Source organism: Elephantulus edwardii, unplaced genomic scaffold (genome assembly GCF_000299155.1).
Source record: "Elephantulus edwardii isolate Elephantulus edwardi_28Jun2011 unplaced genomic scaffold, EleEdw1.0 scaffold00014, whole genome shotgun sequence".
NCBI classification, from domain to species: Eukaryota; Metazoa; Chordata; class Mammalia; order Macroscelidea; family Macroscelididae; genus Elephantulus; species Elephantulus edwardii.
The window spans coordinates 17,256,914-17,277,747 of NW_006399764.1; the positions used below are offsets into that span (position 1 = coordinate 17,256,914).

The window sequence follows — 20,834 nt, forward strand, 5'->3', positions numbered from 1 at the left end:
TATTTATCCTTTCGATGGCTCTGTGCTGCCACATTTGTGTTGACTGTTTTGATGGTTCTTGGAGAACTTACAGTTTTCTATTTTTAGTCCAATGCCTTAAGCTTGTTCTGGCTCACAAATCCTTGAATCCAATTTCCTGGGATGTGATCCACCCTGTAGTACTCATTTGCACTACTGTCTTCTGGTTATGGAAATGAATCCAATTTCCCCCTTACTTGTAGTCTTTTTCTAAGGTGGAATCTGAATAGAAGGATGAGGAGTCAAGATCATGCAATGGGTCCTGGGTAAGTGTTGGCACCAGAAAGAATCAGGAAAGGTGATTAAGTAATAATAATTCACTGGAAAGAGAGAAGGTGCTTAGACATTGACACAGTAAAAAAGAAGTGCTTTGTATATAGTTAAACTGTGTTTCTACTAATTTTTGTTACATAGTTTAATATCCCCTCCTCATTTCCCAGCCTATTAATCTCTCTCTCCGTCTCCTCTTGACTCTTCTTCTGTCCAAGCAGGAGTCATTTTCTAGCTCTGTTGTGCTGCAAATGTGTAGGAGTTATAAATCCTGGGGGCAGGTATAAATGTGTCCTGCACTCCAGAAGAGAAATGAGAAAGGTACAGAATTCGGGAAGGTCTCAGGATTTAAGTCTTTCCCAGCGCAGATCCCCGCTTTAAATAGCATGGTTATCCATGTGCTCTTGGAAGTTACAGAATTTTTTGAAAGGAAAATAGTGGATGAATATTGTGAAGATTTGTCAAGATTCCTTTTATTAAAAAAAATTAAAAGTACAAGACTTTCTTTGTTTAAAAAACCCTAATGTATTAAATCCTCACAAAGTCTCTCCCGTCATTCTCAACTCCTGGGGCCTCTATAAGCAGAGGTCACATGCTAATGTGTTTCATCAGCCGTGCAAGAGAAGACACTCTCAGGCTGTTGCCTTCAAGAACATTTTCTGGCAAGTGAGTAGTTTGGCAACTAACAGTGAGTCATGAGTCCAAACGAGTCTCTCAAGCATAAGTGTCAACAAGACAGGTCCCTGGGTCACCAAGAGAGGCGGACTTAATAAGGCAAACCACAGGTGCACTGTGTGGATATTGATAGCTGTCACCTGACATTCCTTCAGAGGGAGTGTCCAGGAATCCCATGGTGGATCAGTTCGTAGTTTATGCGGCGTGCTGGTGGTGTAGGCTGTGGGGAGCTGCTTACCCAAAGGCCTCTGATCCCAACCCACCATAGCTCTGGGGGGAAAGAGAAGCAGTTTCTCCCCTGGTTATTTCCAGCCCTAGAAACCTGCTGGAGGGCCAGCTGGGGGCTTGTTCTGACTCCATGGCAAGGATTTTTTTTTATTATGTATGTGCCTGATTCCACTGTTCACTATATTGTGAACATTTCCTCATGCCGGTCATTGCTGTTATTATGTACCACAGAGTCAGAAGAAACAAACAGCTGACCTTCTAGCAAGTTTTTAGAAACAGTAAATTATATCGGAGATCGCCCATCTTTTTCTCCTGGAGCAGCTGGTGAACTTGAACTGCATGCGTTTGGGTTGGTTAGTGCAACGTTTTTACCACAGAGCCACCAGAGCACCCTTCATGCCATTAAGTAGACAAGCAAGATTTTTACCATTTTTGGATAGTGTTGAGTCGCAGGCAGAGATGATTTTTAAAGCCTCTGTTAGACTTTCACGGTTTTTGGAGGTTTGGCTGACTACTCCCAGCAGCTCCTCAGAGGGGCAAGGATGGGCAGTCAGTCTCCTCCTGTGCTGTTTCCTGCCTCTGAAGACCCGCTGAAGTGTCAGCTGTGAGTCAGTTCTGGCTCGACAGCACCCAACAACCACCACTCTTATTAATCTGTATACTGAGCAAATTATTCAAGAGAAACTGGACTCTCTGAAGAAGAACAGCATCACGATTGGCAGAAGACTCAACAACCTTTGTAATGCAGATGGAACAACTTTGCTTGCAGAAAAGGAGGACTTGAAACATTTGCTGCAGAAGATCAAATACTGCAGTCTTCAGGGTGGGTCGCATTTCAACATCGTGAAAACAAAAATTCTTACTACAGGATGAATAGGTAAAACGTAATAGGTGGAGAAAAGATTGAAACTCTCAGCATCTTCATCTTATTTGTATCCACAGTTATGACTCATAGCTGACACTTTTGATGCAAGCAGTCAGGAGATTAGGAGATGCATCACACTGGGGAAATCTGCAGTCAGGGACCTCTCCAAATTAGAGAGGAGCAGTGATGTCAGTTTGAGGACTAAGGTGTGCTTGATTCAAATAATTTTTTTTTCTTCAATTGTTGACGCTGCTGAGAGTTGCACAATAAATAAGGATATCTGACAGAAGAAGAATCAATGTCTTTGACCTGTGGTGTTAGAGAAGAGTACTGGTTATCCTATGGAATGCTGAAAGAACAGATATGTCTTTAAGAAGATGCAACCTGAGTGTTCCTTGGTGCAAGGATGGCGAAGCTTTGTCCCACAACCTTTGGGCTAAGAGAGACTAATCCTTGGAGGCTACTGCTTGGAAAAATGGGGGGATGGAGGAGAGGAAGATTCTCAATCAGCTGTATTGACACAGTGACTGTAGCACTGGGTCAGAGATAGCGACAATGGCACAGGATAGGACAGGGTTCAGATCTGTGGTTCATAGGGTCGCTAAGAGTCATACTCAACTTGATGGCACCTAACAACAACAACTCATGAGTAATTTCCAAACCAACATTTTCGTAAATGAATTTACTTCTCAGGTACCTGGTCCTCATTCACAATAAAACAAGTATGCATACGTCTGGAGGGGGGAAAAAAGGCACTTTTCCCCCCCTTCTTATTTTCTCTAGGTTTATACAGCATTTGTTGCCAATTGAATAAAGACATAGTGTAAAAAGTCTATGCATTTTAAAGTCCTTACAGATCTGTTTCTGTGCTTCATTAAACATCAACAAAATGAGGAAATCTTTCTGTGGAACCAGCCTTAATTTTGCAATGTGATTCTTGGGCCTGGTTTCATTCATTCACCCAACAAGTATCTATTGAACTATATATGAGACACTATACAGGTGCAGAGAACAAAGAAAGGGGCAAAGGATGAAGTCAAGTCACACTTGAAAATGAAAGTTGGCCCCAGTTCCCAGCACTAGGGCAGATGCAGAGGGTGCTGCAAACAAGACAGACTTCCCCTTTATCCTGTTCATCTTTGATCTTAGCAGAAATTGACGTAAGAGGAGGCTACAGGATCTTAAATTCAGGAGAGTTTCATTGTCACTGTTGGACCATTAACACTCTTGGCTGCATTGGGGTGAGAAGGCTTTGTATAACCTTGTGTGTAATTATTGACTGCAGGTCGACCCGTTGGACAGAAGAGCTCCCCAGCTTGTACACTCCCATTCTCCCTCTCAAGTGGGACTCCTGAAAAATGGCTGTTATGGGATTTACATCACCTCACGGGTGCTGAAGGCCTCTGATCCTGACACTGCGGATGAAGAGATCATCTTTAAGATTTTACGAGGCCCACAACACGGGCATCTGGAGAACACAACAACAGGTACGGGCTTCTTTAATCCTTGTAATTGCTCCTTTTAAAATACCCAGCGGTGGACGGTGCTGGAGAGCAATTTAATTAAGTGCATGCCCAGTTGGTAAACACTCCCCAGGGCTTACTGATAGCTACCGCTTATGAATCAATATTGGTACTAAAAAGGGTTTGAAGCCCAGCTTTCCTAAATTCATCTTAAGTGGGAGCACCAAATACTGATACACAGCTGTTTATGGCGTGCAAGGCTTTTTAAATGAGCAAATTGTAATATATTCAGAGGAACACTGAACGTTGAACAAACGAGTATTTTTAATATAAGGTGCAGATTTCAGTTACTAATAATGGTTAGTACAGGTTCATCAATTGAAACAAGATATTAAAGATGAAGATAGAAAAAGAAGCAACTGCATATAGGCATAGTGAGTGTCCAAGAACTTGGGCACATCTGTTCAGTGTAACTGCTCTAAAACCCAGTTTATAATAATAATTTAAAAAAGCAGAAACAGTAATTCTATGTCTCACATGTTTAAATCTAACCTTGTGCTGTGTTTAAAACTAATTTTGCTTTCATCATGAATCCTAAATTATCTCAGTTCATTGAAAAGTTTGAATTTTTGCCTAGTGATGTCCTGGATTGTGTGTTATTTTTTACTTTGAATACAATCATTTTCACATAGCACTAAGCAAGACAGTACAGAATTACTTATACATTTTATGGGATAGTTACAGTAAAGTTCATTTCTTAAAATAAAAAATAAAAAAGCACAATGTTCTTTAAAGTTACGTTTAGATGATATGTAATTTTGTCTGTACTTAGAATAATCATATCATTTTATCAATTCTTATTTAATGTTTTTTGTGGTTACTGTTGAGATTCATTAGTTTTTTTTTTTTTTTTTTTTGGTAGGTGAATTTATCCATGAAAAATTTACCCAAAAGGACTTAAACAGTAAGACTGTTCTTTACATCATTGATCCATCTTTGGAAGTAAATTCAGACGTCATGGAGTTTCAAATCATGGACCCCACAGGGAACTCTGGCCCTCCTCAAATGTAAGTTATTTTGCTTATCCAATAGTCCTGCGAATCAGAATGAATCTTATTTGGATAGTCAAAGTGTCTGTTTGAAGCTGTATCTAAGAGGATAAATAGGCTATTTCATAAGCTCCTAGGATTTATTTTAGAAAGGGGATTTTTAAAATTACGGCTTGATCGTGGAACAACCATTAGATTTCTAGAATATGGGAACTTTTAAAAAATGAAGTCTTAGTGCTGGATTGTCCATAGTGTGATGGCAATGTGTACACGTTTCCACACAGAAACTTTTCTGCTCGGGACTTACCCCAATCTTGCAGGCAGATCACACAGCTAGAGTTTGCACTGGGGCTGAGGTGTGAAATCCAGACTTTGAGACTGTGCAGTGCTAGGTAGACTATGAGAGGAAGAGTCAACGAAATATCTCCTTTCCCTTCCCAGAAAAAATACGAAACTGATGACTCTTTTTATATGTGAATAAACCCATCCAGGTGATATGAAGAGAGTGAAGAGAGAAAAAAAAATCCACTTTAAGTGGCACTGAGAATGTGTGTATAAGACCCATGATTAGTGAATCAGATTAATGGACCACAGTAGAGCAGCCCCTCGGACTGTGTTGTAGACTTTAACGTGTTGTGTGGTGTACTGTGAAGTCCGACCTGACTCACAGCTAACCCTGCGGCTGGTTTTCAGAGGCAATTATTCTCAGGAGAGGAGAGTGCCCATCTTTCTCTTGTGGAGAAGCTGGTGGACTAGAACCAGGGATGTTGTCTTGAATGTAAATCTTACATAAAATTTACCAGCTCAAATCCCATCACAGAAAGGTTAATCATAATTCCGTTCTCTTGGGCTGTTTTCTTTTTTCATTTGATGTTCTTTCAAAGAGAAATTAATACGTTGATAGTAGTGTTTTTTCCATCATGATTTACTATGCACAAAAGTTGAGTACAGACTCTTTATTGTATTGTCTGGATGGTGGAAGTAAAGAAAGCTCCAACACAGGCGCCTTAGACGAGTCATCCTTGCTTTTTATTTCAGATTCCTAATTGTGATCCCACTACTTGTCAGCAGAGGTCACTGTAGTCATTTCTAGAAAAAAACTAGTTTCCCCAACCCAAACCACATACTCCAGGTCTCACTTCCATTACTCAGATGAAGTGCAGTATCTCGTCCCCTCTTCAGCTTCAGATGTGCTGATTCTACAGATTCTTATTGATGGTTCCTGGATGCCAGTGGCCTAGTACTAAGAGCAGCCATCTGGGAAGTAAGAGTTTAAAAGGGGAGATCTGGCCGCTGGTATTAAAGAAATGAAGAAAACTAAAAGGACTGAGTGACTCCTGGTCACTGTGCCCTTCCCCACAGGGAATGATTTCTCTGAGGACAACTCTGTAGAAACATGCATGTATTACTTGCAGTTCCAGACAAACATCTTCCAATTTTTAAGAAAATTTTTGTAATTGATTATATCAATTAAAAAATTATTTTGTGTGTGTATGTGTACACCATCAAATTGGATCAGACTGATACAGGAGGAGATTGTCCCTCCTTTTCCAGCAGAGCATCTGGTGGATTCGAACCTCACGCACCTGGTGTTGCAGTGTAGCTTCTTGCCACTAGGCCACCTGAGCCTGATTAACGCTTTTTTAAAAAACAATTACTTTGACTGGCTCACTAGTGCTCAGACTTGTCGTTGACCTCATGCCCACCGGTGGTCCTCCACTGGGAACAGAGCACAGCTGACAGAGAATTTTTCCCCCTAGCATTGAGTTAGATTGGTAATACTTCCCTACACACCTTTTCAGTCTTCCCATTGTTAACAAGCATCAATGGCACCATAGTTAAGCACTAGGCTGATAATCAAAAGGTTGGATGTTCAAACCCAAGCAGGAGTGATTTGGTGATCTGTAAGGATCTTGGTTCCTGTAAAGATTTCACCAAAAAGCCTCATTGCTGTTGAGCCAGTCTGAGGCTGTAAATCATAAAATGAAGCCAGGGGCACTAACAGCAGGAAGACCATCGGAAAAGACAGTAGCATTTACTTCATGTCATTGTAACCTTGTACAGGTTTAAATAGGCTCCTGTTGCCTTCCATAGCAGTTTTACGTACATTATATGTTAGAGATAGTTCTAATTCTAACTTAAAATGATTGGAACCAACGGAACAAAATAAAGCATGGACAGAGAAGGCTTAATTTTTTTTTTACATGTCATTTTTTATTTGATTTTGAACTATTAGAATGAATGGAGGAAAGGAGGAAGGTGGAAATTAGTAAGCATTTGTATTTATAACTTTTAAATGGTCCAGTGAGCTATCTTCTCACTTTCCACCTCATTCCTTTGTAAGGATTGTTGGTAGGAGCCGCAGAGCCAATTCTGTCTCACGGAGACTCTATAGCTCAGGGCAGAGCCCTGCCTGGTCCTGTACCTTCCTCCTCGTCTTTGCTGTGCTTGGACCCACGGTGCAGCCACGGAGAGACTTCCGTTTGTTTCTTTTTGGTCTTAGGAGCCCTGTCCCAGTAAGAAACAATCTTCAGCGAGCTGCCTTCTCTAGACCACCAGGAAGAACCTTATGCAAGTCACCTGTGACACTTTTGCAAAATCGCTGTTTTCTGCTTGATTTCATTGCTTTTCGTTTAAGCATCACTGCTGCCTATGAGTCAGGCACTGCTAAGAACTCAAATTCACAGCTGAGAAACTGAGGCACAGAGATTGCCTTTTCTGAATTCACCCAGCAAATTGTGAAGGAATTAGGATCCGAACGGCGCACATGCAGCTCTCCTCCAAGCCCCTGGCTTTTCTCCCTGGGCTGAGGAACTTCCCAGCCTCTTGACAACTCTGAGGAGCGGAGCCAGAGGGATCAGCCAACTCTTTGCCCTTCTTCCTCCCTGGAGGTTGCTGCAGGTGACAGTGAACGGATACAAACATTAATATATGTCCTGTGTTCACACTGAGGATTATGATATAGATTGTGTAAGCCTCTGTACTTGGAACAAAAAACAAAACAAAACTAAACAAAACAAAACAAAACCCAACCAACCAAACAAACAAACAAATCCAAACAGAAAAACTTGCAGCATTTGAATTTGAGCTTTGATTCTGCCATTTGTTTAGAAGACTATTCACATCTTACAGGAGCTCTGGTGGCCTAGTGGTCGGGAGATTCACTGCCATCCCAAAGGCACGTGGTTAGAATCCACCAGCTGCTCCCTGAGAGGGTGGATGACCTTCTCCTGTGTGATTACATTGCCTCTGAAAACCCACTGGAGGGTCAGCTATGAGTCAGTTCCAGATCAACAGGACGTAACAATACCATTCAAATCTTGGTGATCTTGTTTGTAAAATAGCACAAAATTATGTTTTGTTTAGGGAACCGAAAGGGAGAAAAAGATATGAGAGCATCCTGCGTACTGTCACAAATGGAACTGTTCTGATGATTCCACTGTTGAATCATTTGGGAATAATGATTGAGCTTGCCAGGAAATGTCCCTGAAGCCATGCGCGACTAGCCAGAGCTCACTTCTAACTAGAAATAGATTCTGGGATGAGTCACAAAGTGAATCAATATACTGAGTGATCAATAAGCAAAATGCTCTAGGACTCTGTGTTCTTTGGTATATATAGGATGAATTAAGAGGCTTAGATTCTGCATGCTTGAAGGAACAAAAGCGTTTACTAATAAAGTCCAAGGGCCACTTCTGAAACTAAAGGGGGTTCATAAGAATGAGGACCCAAGTTCAGTGAGTTATAGAATCTTGATTGCTGGTGAGTTTTTGCTGTTGCAACCCATCTCTGGAATAGCGGTCCTGAAAGACTAAGAGTGATGCATTAACAATTGTTAGGAAGTGTTGATTTCAATGGAGTTAAAATCTGTGTACTTGACAGCTAGCTTGTGTGCTCAAATCCAAGCGCATCCTGCAGTGCACCTTGGATATCCAAGGTGATCACAACTCCTTGCAGCTTTCATTGGTGCCCCTCACCTTTGCAGACCGTGGCGTGGAGCTAATTCTGCCCACCACAGTCTTCCATCCTGACATCTCTCTTGCATCCGTTGAACAAAGTGAGCATAAAAAGAATAGCTGACCCGTGCTGACACTCTTCCAAACTCAGTGGCTGCTTCTCAGATTCTCATCCTTCTACTGCTGCCAGCTACTCTGGAGTGAAACCCGTCCGGCTCGTTCCAGGTGACCCCATGCACAGCACCGTGCCCAGGATGCTGGGAGCCAAGGGTTTCGCCTTGGTGGGATTTTACAAGTTGATCTCTAGGCTTGTTCTCCTAGTTCATCCAAGTCTGGAGGCTCTGCTCTTACTTCTTCAGCTTCATCAAAACTCAAAGGGACGACTGTTGAGACAGATTCAACTCCCAGTGACGCCCAACGTTTCTGTTGTTTCTGAGCTCGTAAATCTTAACTGGAGGAGACTGCCTTTTTTTCTCCTGCAGAGCTGCTGGTGGATTTGAACTGCCAGAGATGCTCATCCATTTAGTTTGCAGTGAAGCACCCTCGGCACGAAGCCATCGCAAACCTCCACTGGCAGCTGGGAGGTAGCGACTTATTGGGTAGGAATTGAACCTGGGTCTCCTCCATGGAAGGCAGAAATGCCACCACTGGACCATCGATGCCTTCCCCTCCCTGTGGCTAGCTCTTCCAGGGTTCTTTGTTGATCTTAAAAGAAAAGGAGGAAAAGAAATGTTTTAAAAAGGAATTTCATTTCTAACTGGCAAACTTCACAGTTGTTTTTAACAGCTTTTATGAAACACCTTGTGGAGAATGAGGTTAAAATTGTTGGCCAGACGGATGTCAGATGTTACCTGTAAATCAAGAGTTAAAGTCTTTGTCGCCAGACTGAATTTAGAAAAGCAACAAGAAAGCTAAGGGAAGTTGCACTTATTAAGCACCCACTGTGTACAGGTGCCTCACACATATTAACTCATTTCCATTTCAATCGTTTGCCAGGACCGTAATTTTCCTCATCCTACAGATAATGAAAACTGAGGTCCAGAGAGAATGAGTAACGAACTGACCGCTGTCACCCCCTAATAAATGGCTGCAAGGTGTATCGGCTCCAAATCACTTGTTTTGGATACTGCTCTGTTGCCTCCTGGCTGAAAATTCTCTTTCCTCATTATCATGAGAAAAAGACAAAAGTGAAAACACAGGTGTTCATGGCATACATTATGGCGCTTAATGGCCTCCTCTCTGAATTGGTACATTTCGATGGAAAACTAGGAAAAATATTTTTTTTAAGTCATCTGCTACTTGATTATAGATGGAGTTGAAAGAATAATAATTTAACTACCATTTTAGCTCCTATAAAGCCTGTTAGTGTGAAGCTCAGGATACTTCCACAGCACTCATTAAAGTCCATTTAGCCCCTTTGAAGTATAGACCCATCATTACTGCCCTTTGGGAAATGAGGAAACTAAGGCAGAGAGAGGTTAAGTACCTTTTTGCACAAGTCACTTTATTTTTTGGTACTGATTTATTTACACAGATCATATAGATTGTTTTTCACATCAGATCTTTCCCGTTTCCTTCAGTCCCCCTCCCTCCACCCATCCAAAATTGTGAAACCCTAAGATTAATACCTCGCCCATCCTCAGCCCTTTGCATTCTCCCTCCCCCCCTTACCCCCTGTCCTTGGATCCTCATACTCATTCTACAATAATGGTTTTATACAGTATTTGTCCTATGGGACTGAGTTAGTTCACTGAGCATAATACTCTCCAGTCCCTCCCAAGTTTGTGCTGTGTAGTATTCCATTGTGTGAGTGTATCACAATTTTTCAATTCATTCAGTTGTGGTTGGACATCTGTGCTGTTTCCATTTTCTTGTGATGGTAAATAACACTCTCAGTTCTCATTTTCTCAGGCTATATTCCAAGTTGTGGAATACCTGCATCATATGTAATTTCTGTGTTCAGCTTTTTGAGGAAACACCAAACTGCCTTCCAAGAATGGTTGTACCATTTTACAATCCCACCAACAATGTAGAAGGGTTCCTATCTCACCACATCCTCTCCAACCTTTATTTTTTGCTGTCCTGCGCAAGCCACTTTAAACATGGCTTAATGTCCCAAGCTAGGAACTTGTTTTAACTCCAAATGTTGCTTTCTGTTAGTAATTCCTTCATGTAATTTAGTCAGTTAACCACATAAGAAAATATCAGAAAGTATGCATTTTGGAATCAAGAACAGGGGGGTCAATCTCAGTGCTGGTGGTGATTTTGCGGTAGGGGCTGTCCTGTGCACTGCCAGTGTGGAGCAGAGCCTCTGGACTCTGCCCACTCCATGCCAGTCGCAATCCCCCTTCAATTGTGACAATCAAAACTGTTTCTGAAGAGCGTGGAATGATGAGGCCCTTGGAAATGGCATCTGTGTTCTCCAGGTGGAGTGATCCAGTAACTACAGCAATGGGCTGATGTGCATCAGTGATTGTGAGGTTGGCACAAGACAGAACAGGGTTTAGATCTGTTGTTTGTAGGGTCCCTATGAGTCATTCTCGATGGCACCTAACAGCTGCCTAACACTAGGTACTCTGTGAGGACTACTTGGCATATATCGGTGAATTAAGAAGTCCACCTTTTTGGTGTATACATAGAACATGATTAAATGAAATAGCATGTTTTATATGTTTTGGAATATGAAAAAGAAACGTTCCAGGATAAGGGAGTTGCAGCTGCTGGCTTGGAGGGAGAGGGCTGTAATTTTAAATTGGGTGTTTAAACAGCTTTACTTATGCATGACTTCTTAGAGTTAATGAGTGGCACGGGGCCAGGAGCCTCACGATTCCTAATCAACTTTTCTTCCCATTACCCCACTCTTTCTGTCTTTCTTTCCCAACAGTGGTTGTTGGGTACCATAAGTGCATCTTCTCACTGACTCAGCTTGTCTGCCACAGCGACACTCCAAAAGCCACCTAAACAAGTGCTTCTCACCAGTGCTTGGCTGTCGCCCCCACCCCACCCCAGGGGAGATCTGATTGTCACAACCAGAGAAAGTGACACAGCTGGTGTCTAGAGGGTTGAACCCAGGGATGCTGCTAAGCATCCCACAATGTCCCAGACGGCCCCACAACTAAATCTCAGTGGTGTCAACAGGAGACATCCTAACTAGAGGCTTAAGGAGTTCCCACCTGCTACTAAAGAACAGAAATGCTGCCCATCGGGCTTTCATGTCAGCTGTGCTCTCAAGCTTCAGGTCTGATGGACATTCATTACTGAGTGGTCAGAGGAGAAGGGAAGGACCATGCCATGTGAAGATTTGAATCCGTTCTCTTGGCTCCCTGACACTCATGCACCCAGCAGGCTCCCCCACCCTCCACCTCCCATCGTAGTGTCTATATCTCTGTGGTGGGTTCCTACATCTGGACATCCCCATGGTGCCAAGCTTGCAGCTGGTCGGCTTCCTGCAGAGCTAATTCCCAGGTGGTTGATTGTATCTCCTCTCCTTCCAGGTGTTAATGTAGAGTTTCAGAAGCCACAGTCTGAGAGCACAAAGATCTGATAGAACACAGAGCTGGTGGAAAAACAAAGCAAACAAACAAAAAACAATGCATCTTACATTTCCTGTATGTGCCTTCATATTGAACCATTTCTTTCTGGGGAAAAAAATCTATAGCTTTGTTTCATTGTCCTGGCTTTCCAACAGAGTTACATAATTTACAGTGCATAGTTTTAAGAAAACAAGAGTACCATGGTGTGATAACCTTCACCTCTAAGCATCATACAGACTTCTAGTGGCGCATGGGATGGGGAAGCCCACACGCACCTAAATACCAAGATCCTCTGTGTGTTAAAGCCGAGGCTCCCGGTGAATGGTTACCCTTGAATCTAGGTGAGCGGTCATACTGCGTTTAGCTGTACACCCTAAGGTCACCTGGATCTGCGATGACCTTGATGCATTCTTGCTGGTCGTGGTTAGCTTTCGCAATGGATGGAATTTTTGAAAGGAAGAACTGGATTGGTGCTCATTTGAACCTCACGGAACGTAGCTGAAATCTGCCTAAATGCGTTGCTTTCTTGTCCTCTGCCCTCTGCTTGAGCTCAAACAGGAGGATCTGGGAACTCCGGTTATGAAGCAGAGAGGAGAGCAGGGCCGGAGTTTGGACATCAGATTTATGCTCCAACCCACTAGCTTTAGCTTAACATTTTTGCTAGTTACTTAACTTCTGCGAGCCTCAGTTTTCTTTTTTGAGTGAAGGAAAGGTCCTCTCCACATTATGGAAATTCAAGAAAACCGTTTTCCTTAATTGCTGGACTCACTCTATTGTGGGAACAAAGCTACAGTCGACACATCAGATTTATTCGGTGTACCATTGCATCTAGGAGGCTGTAGTTAACATGCATAGGATGAGGCCCAGACAGTGGCTACAGGACCCGTGTACGTCTTAATCCCAAGGCACATCTGCAAGCATGACTTGTTATTATAATAAACTGAACTCAAGTTCAGAGAAAATTGGTAGCTAGAACACTAATAAGGAAGTGGAAAGATAATATATAGGATTTCATAACAATGCCATTCTTGAACATGAATGCTTCTTTGTGCTTAACAAAATCTGGTTCTTTCCCCTTCAGTTCGAGTCTTTGTGTATGTGTGCGTCATTAATAATGATGGGCTCTTGAGCAAGTCTTTTTTTAAATTTCATTATTTTTTGTGTGTACTGTCAAATCAGATCTGACTGATACAGGAGGAGATTGTCCCTCCTTCTCCAGCAGAGCATCTAGTGGATTTGAACTGTGTACCTCTGAGATTGCAGTGCAGCTTCTTGCCACTAGAACACTAGAGCTCGTCTTGAGCAAGTCTTTTAATCTTAGTTTTCCCATTTGTGAAATGGAATTCTGATATCTGCTCAGCCTGCCTCATAGGGCTGCCTTAAGGATTGAATAAGATGTTAGGAAAAGTTCTTTGTGAACTGCAATGTGTCAAACAGCTCTAAAGAAATGTTTATTCTTGCTGGGGCGGAGGGGGGTCGATGAACTGCCTCTGACACCATGATAGAAATCAGGGGTTCAGTCTCGTAGACAACAGAAACCCCCCGAGGCATGTGCCATGCATTCCTCAGCCTTTCCCCTTTTTTTTTCCTTTCCTGAGCAGTTTGGAACTGAAGTGGGCTCATATTGGATGGTCGCAGACCGAGCACCAGGTCTGTGAAGATGCAGGCTTGCTGTCCTTAGAAATCACCAGAAAGGGACACTCCATGGACTCAGCCTTCGTGAGCGTCAAGGTAAGAGCCCTGAAGTCTAAGTCTGCCAAATTCAAAATGATGCAACCCTAAGGGTGCCGCTGACTGCTTTCTTAGAAGCATTCAGGGAATTTCAAACTCCAGGATGTCACAGGATGTGGAAGAGTCTAGGTTCAAACCTTGGACTTCTAGCCCTCATCCATGTTTATTACTTCTTAGATAGGACTTGTCAACCAATTTTTCCTTTTTTACATATTGTTCTTTGTTTCTGTACGGTCTGTTAAGTTTTGAAATTTTATTTCACAGTATGATCCAGTCAACCTAGTAAAGATGAACCACATTCTGCTTTGGAAAAGGAAATTCTGTGTAAGAGGTTCATCCAGGTGTGTCTGCTTTGTGGATATTGTAAGCAAAATTCCTTTCCCAGAGAAGTTCCTCACTGTGAGAGTCGATCACTCTCCCTGGTCTCAGTGAATTAAGTCAAACAGATGAAGAATTAAATGCTTTGTTAATGTAATATAGTTGCCCAAATCACATAAAGTTATTGCTGTTGTTGTTGTTAGGTGCCGTTGAGTGGAGTATGAGTGACAGCAATCCTAGGTTCATGGATCCGGACTCTGTCCTATCTTGTCGCATCCTTATCATCCCACCCCTGACACACCCGAGCCCATTGCCCAGGCTCTGTGTCAGTCCATTTGATTGAGGGTTTTCTTCTCCTTTGCTGACCCTATAACTTTCCAAAAATAATGTCACTTTCCAAGGATTAAGCTCTCCTAAGAACATTCCTTAAATCAGGAGAATATAATCGCTATTGTCTAATTTCCATTAGATCTGATGCATAGTTAGCCCTCCAGAAGGTTTTCAGAGGCTGTAATCTCATGGGAGGAGATTGTCCATCTTTCTTTCAAGGAGCCCCTGGGGATTCAAACCACTAAAGAGGTGTGGCCTTTGGGTTAGCAGTGCAATTCCCTATAGACCAAGGCATCTGAGCTCCCAGATAATCAAGAAGTTGTTGTTGTTATGTGCTTGCTGTTGAGTTGCCTGTGACCAATAAGGACCTTATGTACCACAACTCTGAAGCCTGCCCTGTCCTGAGCCAGTTTCACTAACTCCAGCCCACCTATCCTCATTGCCCCAGTTACTATATCAATCCATCTCATTCAAGGTCTCTCCTGTGCTGTCCCGCCACGCTACCAAGCTTGATGTCTGTCTCCAAGGACTGGTCCCTCCTAGCCACATCCAAAAAAAAAAAGTGTTTTTCTTAAGGAGTTAACTGTAACACTGTTTTCTGTGGGGTCACTCTAAGTGAAAACTGACTTGGTGATGTTGATGAATTTATAACAATAGTGGAATCCATGGGTGAAAAGAGTAGTGGTTCATATACTCAGAAGCTAACCGAGAACTTGAAGGATCACCCAGATATCTTCGGTAAAAAGAACTGAACACCTATTTCCAAAATCCAGCTGTTAACAACCACAGACAGCACAGCTCTGTCTGTCACACACGGGGCCACATGAATCAGAGCCCAGCTGTTGGCAGCCAGTAAATCACGGTATCACTTGGAGAATTGAGAGTATGCAGTGTGGACTTTCAGCAAGGGACTTTGAGCCTTAAAGATTCCCCGTTCAGCCCAGGAAAAGACATGTAGGTTATCCTGGTGCATCTCTGTGTAGACTGAATTCTAATAATAAATTAAAATCATTCTTAGAACCTTTGCATCTATATCCTCTGATACCCATTTTCAGTATTTATTTTTCTAGCCAATATAGTCTCCCTCTCCAGATCTCTTGATGCTCTGTTATTATTAAGAACAGCACAGAATCTGGTGTGCCCTGTAATTGTCCAACAGATTGTTTATGGGAAAAGAAATAATCCGCCTGGGTGGGTTTCTAATAGTCCTCTGGTCCTCCATAGAAGGCACCATATGCTCCAATCTGGAGGTCTGGGCCACTCGATCAGTCACCTTGCCAGGTGGAAGGGGCACCCACGTGCGTTCCGTGGAACCTTTTGTTTACCTAAGCAGGATGCTCCCAGGGAGGCTGCCAGCTGAGAGTGTGCATGGCTTTGTCAGGCAGAGCCTCTGAATCTTCCAGGGACAACTCTGTCCAGTGCAAGCCAACCTCTTGACTCAACGGCTTCTTGGCTACTCGACTTGGGCTGTGGACCAGAGAACAAACTTACATCTTGTTGTCTGTCCTCGTTTGAGCCATGCACCTCGACCTGGGAGGTTTCTCCAGTCCTCTAGTCATTCCTTTTCCAACATAAGGTTCTGTAAACTCAGTGGTGCTAAATACCAGGCAATTGCACATGTAAGAAGCAGGCGGGGAGATGTAAGCTCCAGCATATGGCAGGTACAGGTGTACGTGGGCCACCTTCTCGCCATGGGAGGCTGTACAGGAGGAGCCTTGGCATTGTAGACTAGAGCACATGGACGTTTAGGAGGTAACTCTTCTCCAACAAACTGCTTCTGCTGAAGCCTCATTAAGAGTGTTTAGGATCTTTGGCCTGAAATGAGAGATGTCTAAGGTCATAGAAATAGGGATTTTGATGGCTTTCATTTCCTTTTTAACTATGTGCAAAGATATATTTAACCCACTTCCTATCTTAAACTGGCTATGGTGCTTACAACAGATTCTGATGGAGTAATAGTCAAAGTGTTTGACTGTGAATCATAGGGTGGTTCAAACCCATCATTAGCCCCTTAAGAGAAAGACCTGGTTATCTGCCCCATAAAGATTGTTGCTATTACAATGTACATAGTCGTTTTAAAAGCAACATGAATGTAGGAATGGGTGAGACACAGTGTGCGTGAATGATACACAATGCATACAAATGTTGTACGTATACCAGGATACAATCTTTAAAAAGTGGAGAAAAAAATTTTAAAACCATAAAAAGTAAAATAAAACAAACTGTTGTATATATTTAAGTCAAAACTGACCCTCCAAGCAGGTTTTCAGAGGCAGTAAATCTCACAGGAGGAGATTGCCCATCTTTCTCCCACAGAGCAACTGGTGGATTAGAACTATGTACCTTTGGATTGGCAGCTCAAGAGCTTCCATAATATTACAGACTAGCAAACCCCGTGGGGCAGTTCTATGCTGTTACATAGGGTCCTGATGAGTTGAAATCACCCAGCTAGTACTTATCATTTTACTTACAAGGATGCTCACTTGATAACCGCTTCTTAAATTATTCAAGGACATTATACTTGCCATGTTTTTTATGTGCTCTCTGGGGGAAATGAAAATGTTGGGTTTTCTCTTCCACCTCTTTGGTTTTTCCTTCTGGAGCCAGAAGGCAAGGCCTCCATCATAGCTTCTTTAAATCCATTGAAAATCCACTGCGGTCAAGCTGATCCCTCCTAACAGCAACACTATCGAACAGAATCGCCTCTTTGGATTTCCAAGGATGTCATCCCTGCAGATGTCTTACCAGAGTGGGTTCGAACTGCCGACCATTCAGTTAGCAGCTGAATGCCTACCCCCTGTGCCAAACAGCTCGTTTTGAAGAGGGCAATTTCTTCACCATCCTCTTGATGGGAGCCTCTCTAGCCCGTGGTTCTGGATGTGGATTGCCTTCATTTGCCTGTTCACCACGTCCGTCAATCTCACAAAACCCCCATTCATGTCCAGGAAATGGACCAGACTTGGTTTGGTTAATCCGAAGATGCTAAGCACCCTGGAGGTTACAGGTCTTCCAAGTGTCCTGGTGGTCAGCTTACAAGTGGTCAAAGTGTCAGCCTTCTCCTCTTCCTTTCTCCCACCCCCTTTCCTCCAAGGCACGGTTTTAAAGTCAGTTTGGGATGGAAGGAAAGTAATGAAATAAAAGTTTACTTTAAACATATTGAGCAATACTGTTAAAAATTCTCGTAAGAGTCCCAATAACGGAATAATTTATAACTAAAGGGGAAATATATACAAATACATATACACACGCACATATATATGTATACCCTGTAACAGTCAAGCAGAAAGATAATTTCTAGGAAGTTCTATATAGTCCAGTTTGAAAATGGTTTATTACAATAATGAAACCACTTTATATTAAAAACTGATTTAAGAGCATTAGTTTAGTCTAGACCAGCAATTGAGAGACTAGATGTTTCTGTTATAGAATATTCACTTTTATTAAAAAAGACATTTTCCTCCTTCCTCAGGTCAACCCAGTGTCAGCTACAGTTGGAAAGGATTTCACTGTGACTCCGTCTAAGCTGATTCAGTTTGATCCAGGTATGTTTTATGTCTACAGTTTGTTTTCTATTTTTCTGAAACTCTGGGGATTGCAGAGATGATAGGAATGTGAGACCACTTCAGGCGACTAGAAACTCCTTAGGGAGCCAGCTGTATCTCACCACTGAGAGGTACGGGAAAGAGAAACCTAGATACAGACAGGAGTTTGGATTAGAGGTTTTGTCCTTGTATTTTTTTGTTCTTCCTCTTCCTCCCAGTTCCCTCTGTTATTAACACAGTACATTCCTGCAGTCTGTTTGCTGCTGGGCCCAATCTTTGTTGTATTTGTCTCATGGGCATGGTATCACGTTTCTACCATCACAGCATCTTGTAGACTAGAATCGTTTCAAGCTCCAAGCTCCATCGAGTCAGCTCTCCCTCTGGACTCTGCTCTTTTTCCTTTGCCTTTTCTAGAATGTCGTATTGTAAGGATCATACAGCACGTAGCTTTTCCAGGTTGACTTCTTTCACTTAACACTATGCATTCAAGATCCCTCATCACCTTTTTGGTAACTTAATAGCTCATTTCTTTTATCATGGATGACTTCATTTATAGTTGTACCAGTCTGTTTATACACATCCACCTGTCAAAGGATATCTTGTTTACTTCCAGTTTTGGACAATTATGAATACAGCTGCTATAAAAATGTGTATGCAGGATTTTGCAAGCATATGTTTTCAGCTCATTTGGGCACATACATTGGAGTAAGGCTACTGGATCATATGGTGAATGAATGTTTAACATTGTTTTTTAAAAATACCAGGCTATCCTCTAAAGTAACTTTCATTTTGCATTCCCACCATCAATGAATGAGAGTTCCTGTGGCTCCACATCTCCACCAGCATTTGGTGTTGTCGTCATTTGGATTTTAGCCATTCTAGTAAGAGTGTAGTGGTGTCTCGTTGGTTTAATCTGCAATTCCCTGCTGGCATAATGTTAAGCATTTTTCCTTATGCTTACTTGCCATCTGTTTCTCTTTTGTGATGTGTCTGTTCAGCTCTTTTGCCCATTTTTGTAACTGGTTGGTTGGTTTCTTGTCGTTGAGTTTTAAAGGTCTGGTATATTTTGGATACAAGTCTCCTAGCAGATATTTGTTTTGCAAATAGTCTCTCCCAGTCTGTGCCTCATCATTTTTATTTCAAGTAAATATTCATTTTGAAATGAGAAAAGAAATCGTAACAACTGTCACATTTAAAATATCAAAGCCATAACCCCCCAAAAGAAAATCCAGAGAAAAAGAATTGCCTCTTGGAAATTTAAAGCATGTTCCATGTATATGAATTCCCAAGGTGTATTTCTTAAGAAGTCTCTCTTGGAATAGGCTGATAGGGGGATATTCCAATGGAAACCATTACTTGCTTTAATAGCATTTGCTTTAAATGTTAGAGAAATTTTGCTAGGTGAGGGAAATACAAAGATGTGCTGTTTGCTTTCAAGGATTCTCTCCCCCTGTTCTGGGAAATACTGATGTAAAAACAACTTGCTAATGGCCCAGAAGGGAGGTCTGGTGGCCTCGCCTGCAGGGATTGGCACTGCTGACCTGAAGAACATGCCTCTCCTGTGGCTCTCATCCATCACTGGCTTCCTGAGGGAAAGATGAGCAGTCTCCTTCCATGTGATTTACAGCCTCGTAAACCAAATGGAGCGTCAGCTATGAGCCTGTTGCGATTTGATGGCAAGGAGTTGGAGGTTTATTTTGAGAATGGCACTTTGAGATCAAAGGATGAGCTGTTATTCTAGCTAAGGGAAGCCTGGAAGGCTTCCAAGGGGAAGTGGCATTTTAAACTGGTTAGGGCCAAAGACAGAAATGCCAGGCCGAAGGTGGAACATCAAAGCACTCATGCAGCCTTGAAGTACTGTAGTTAAAGCCTGGTGCTAGGGTTATACCTTCTCTGGCTTCTGCAAATAGGACAGGTAGCTCTACCTAACAGCATTGAATGGCTTTGTCTGGAATGGATCACCTGTCAGAGGCAAATGGACAAGAGCTTAAGGAGCAGCAGGGGCTCCTGGCTTTGTGCTTTCCCGAAGAGGAGGCACGATTTACTGGGAGAGCATTTCAGCCACGTTTAAACACTTGCTGGTTTAACACGCAGCCGGCAAAGGCAAAATAACGTGGCCTAAAACCAACACCATCCCCACACTGACAGCCATAGTTCCAACATAGACTAAGAACTGCCTTCCTATGATTCCCAAGTAGCTTGATGGGTGATGACCCTGAAGTTTCACAAGCATCAACTGTCTTATTGTGATTGACCCTCTGGATTGGCATTTGGCATTCTGATTTGCATAGGTCAATTCCTCAGGCTGACCGCCCCCCATCCCCCGCAGGAAGAACTAGTCCCTTTATGCATTTGATGTTTCCCCTGGGGTTGCTAGGGGCCCCATAGATCCTTTCTGCCCAGCCCTGAGATGAGTCTGATGTGTATACTTTTCCGCACATCACGTTAAGACAGCTCCAATGTCCCCACTTTCTGAGAGTTAAGGATCTTTGCTCTGTGTCATCTGTATTATGTGAGGTCTTCTTGTCACAAGATCTGGGGTGATCTTAGCTTCCGGCAGGTTTTGAGCAGTCCACCGGGTGCTCTGTTTGGATTGATAGGAACTAGAATGGCTTACGCAAGAGGGGACTCTGAACCTACCTCCTTGAGATTTCACTTTGAGAATACCATGGACTGCTAGGAAAACAAACAGATTTGTCCTTCAAAGGGTTAAACCGGTGGCTCCTTGGAGGCAAGGATTCTGAGGCTCCATCTGACATATTTTGGACATGTTGTGAGGAAAGACCGGTCCTTAGAGAGGGACATCATGCTTGGGAGGGTGGAGGGACAGCGCAGGAGAGGAAGGCCCTCTATGAG

General features: G+C 42.7%; 1 protein-coding gene across 1 annotated transcript in view; it reads left to right on the forward strand.

Moving 5' to 3' along the window:
* FREM1 (FRAS1 related extracellular matrix 1) overlaps positions 1 to 20,834 on the forward strand; it is a 157,038-nt gene that overhangs the window by 108,120 nt on the left and 28,084 nt on the right. Inside the window, exons 25-28 of the mRNA XM_006881353.1 lie at positions 3,342 to 3,543; positions 4,442 to 4,586; positions 13,659 to 13,788; positions 17,906 to 17,978. Of these exons, the coding sequence (XP_006881415.1) occupies positions 3,342 to 3,543; positions 4,442 to 4,586; positions 13,659 to 13,788; positions 17,906 to 17,978 (550 nt within the window). The remainder of the gene's footprint in view (positions 1 to 3,341; positions 3,544 to 4,441; positions 4,587 to 13,658; positions 13,789 to 17,905; positions 17,979 to 20,834) is intronic.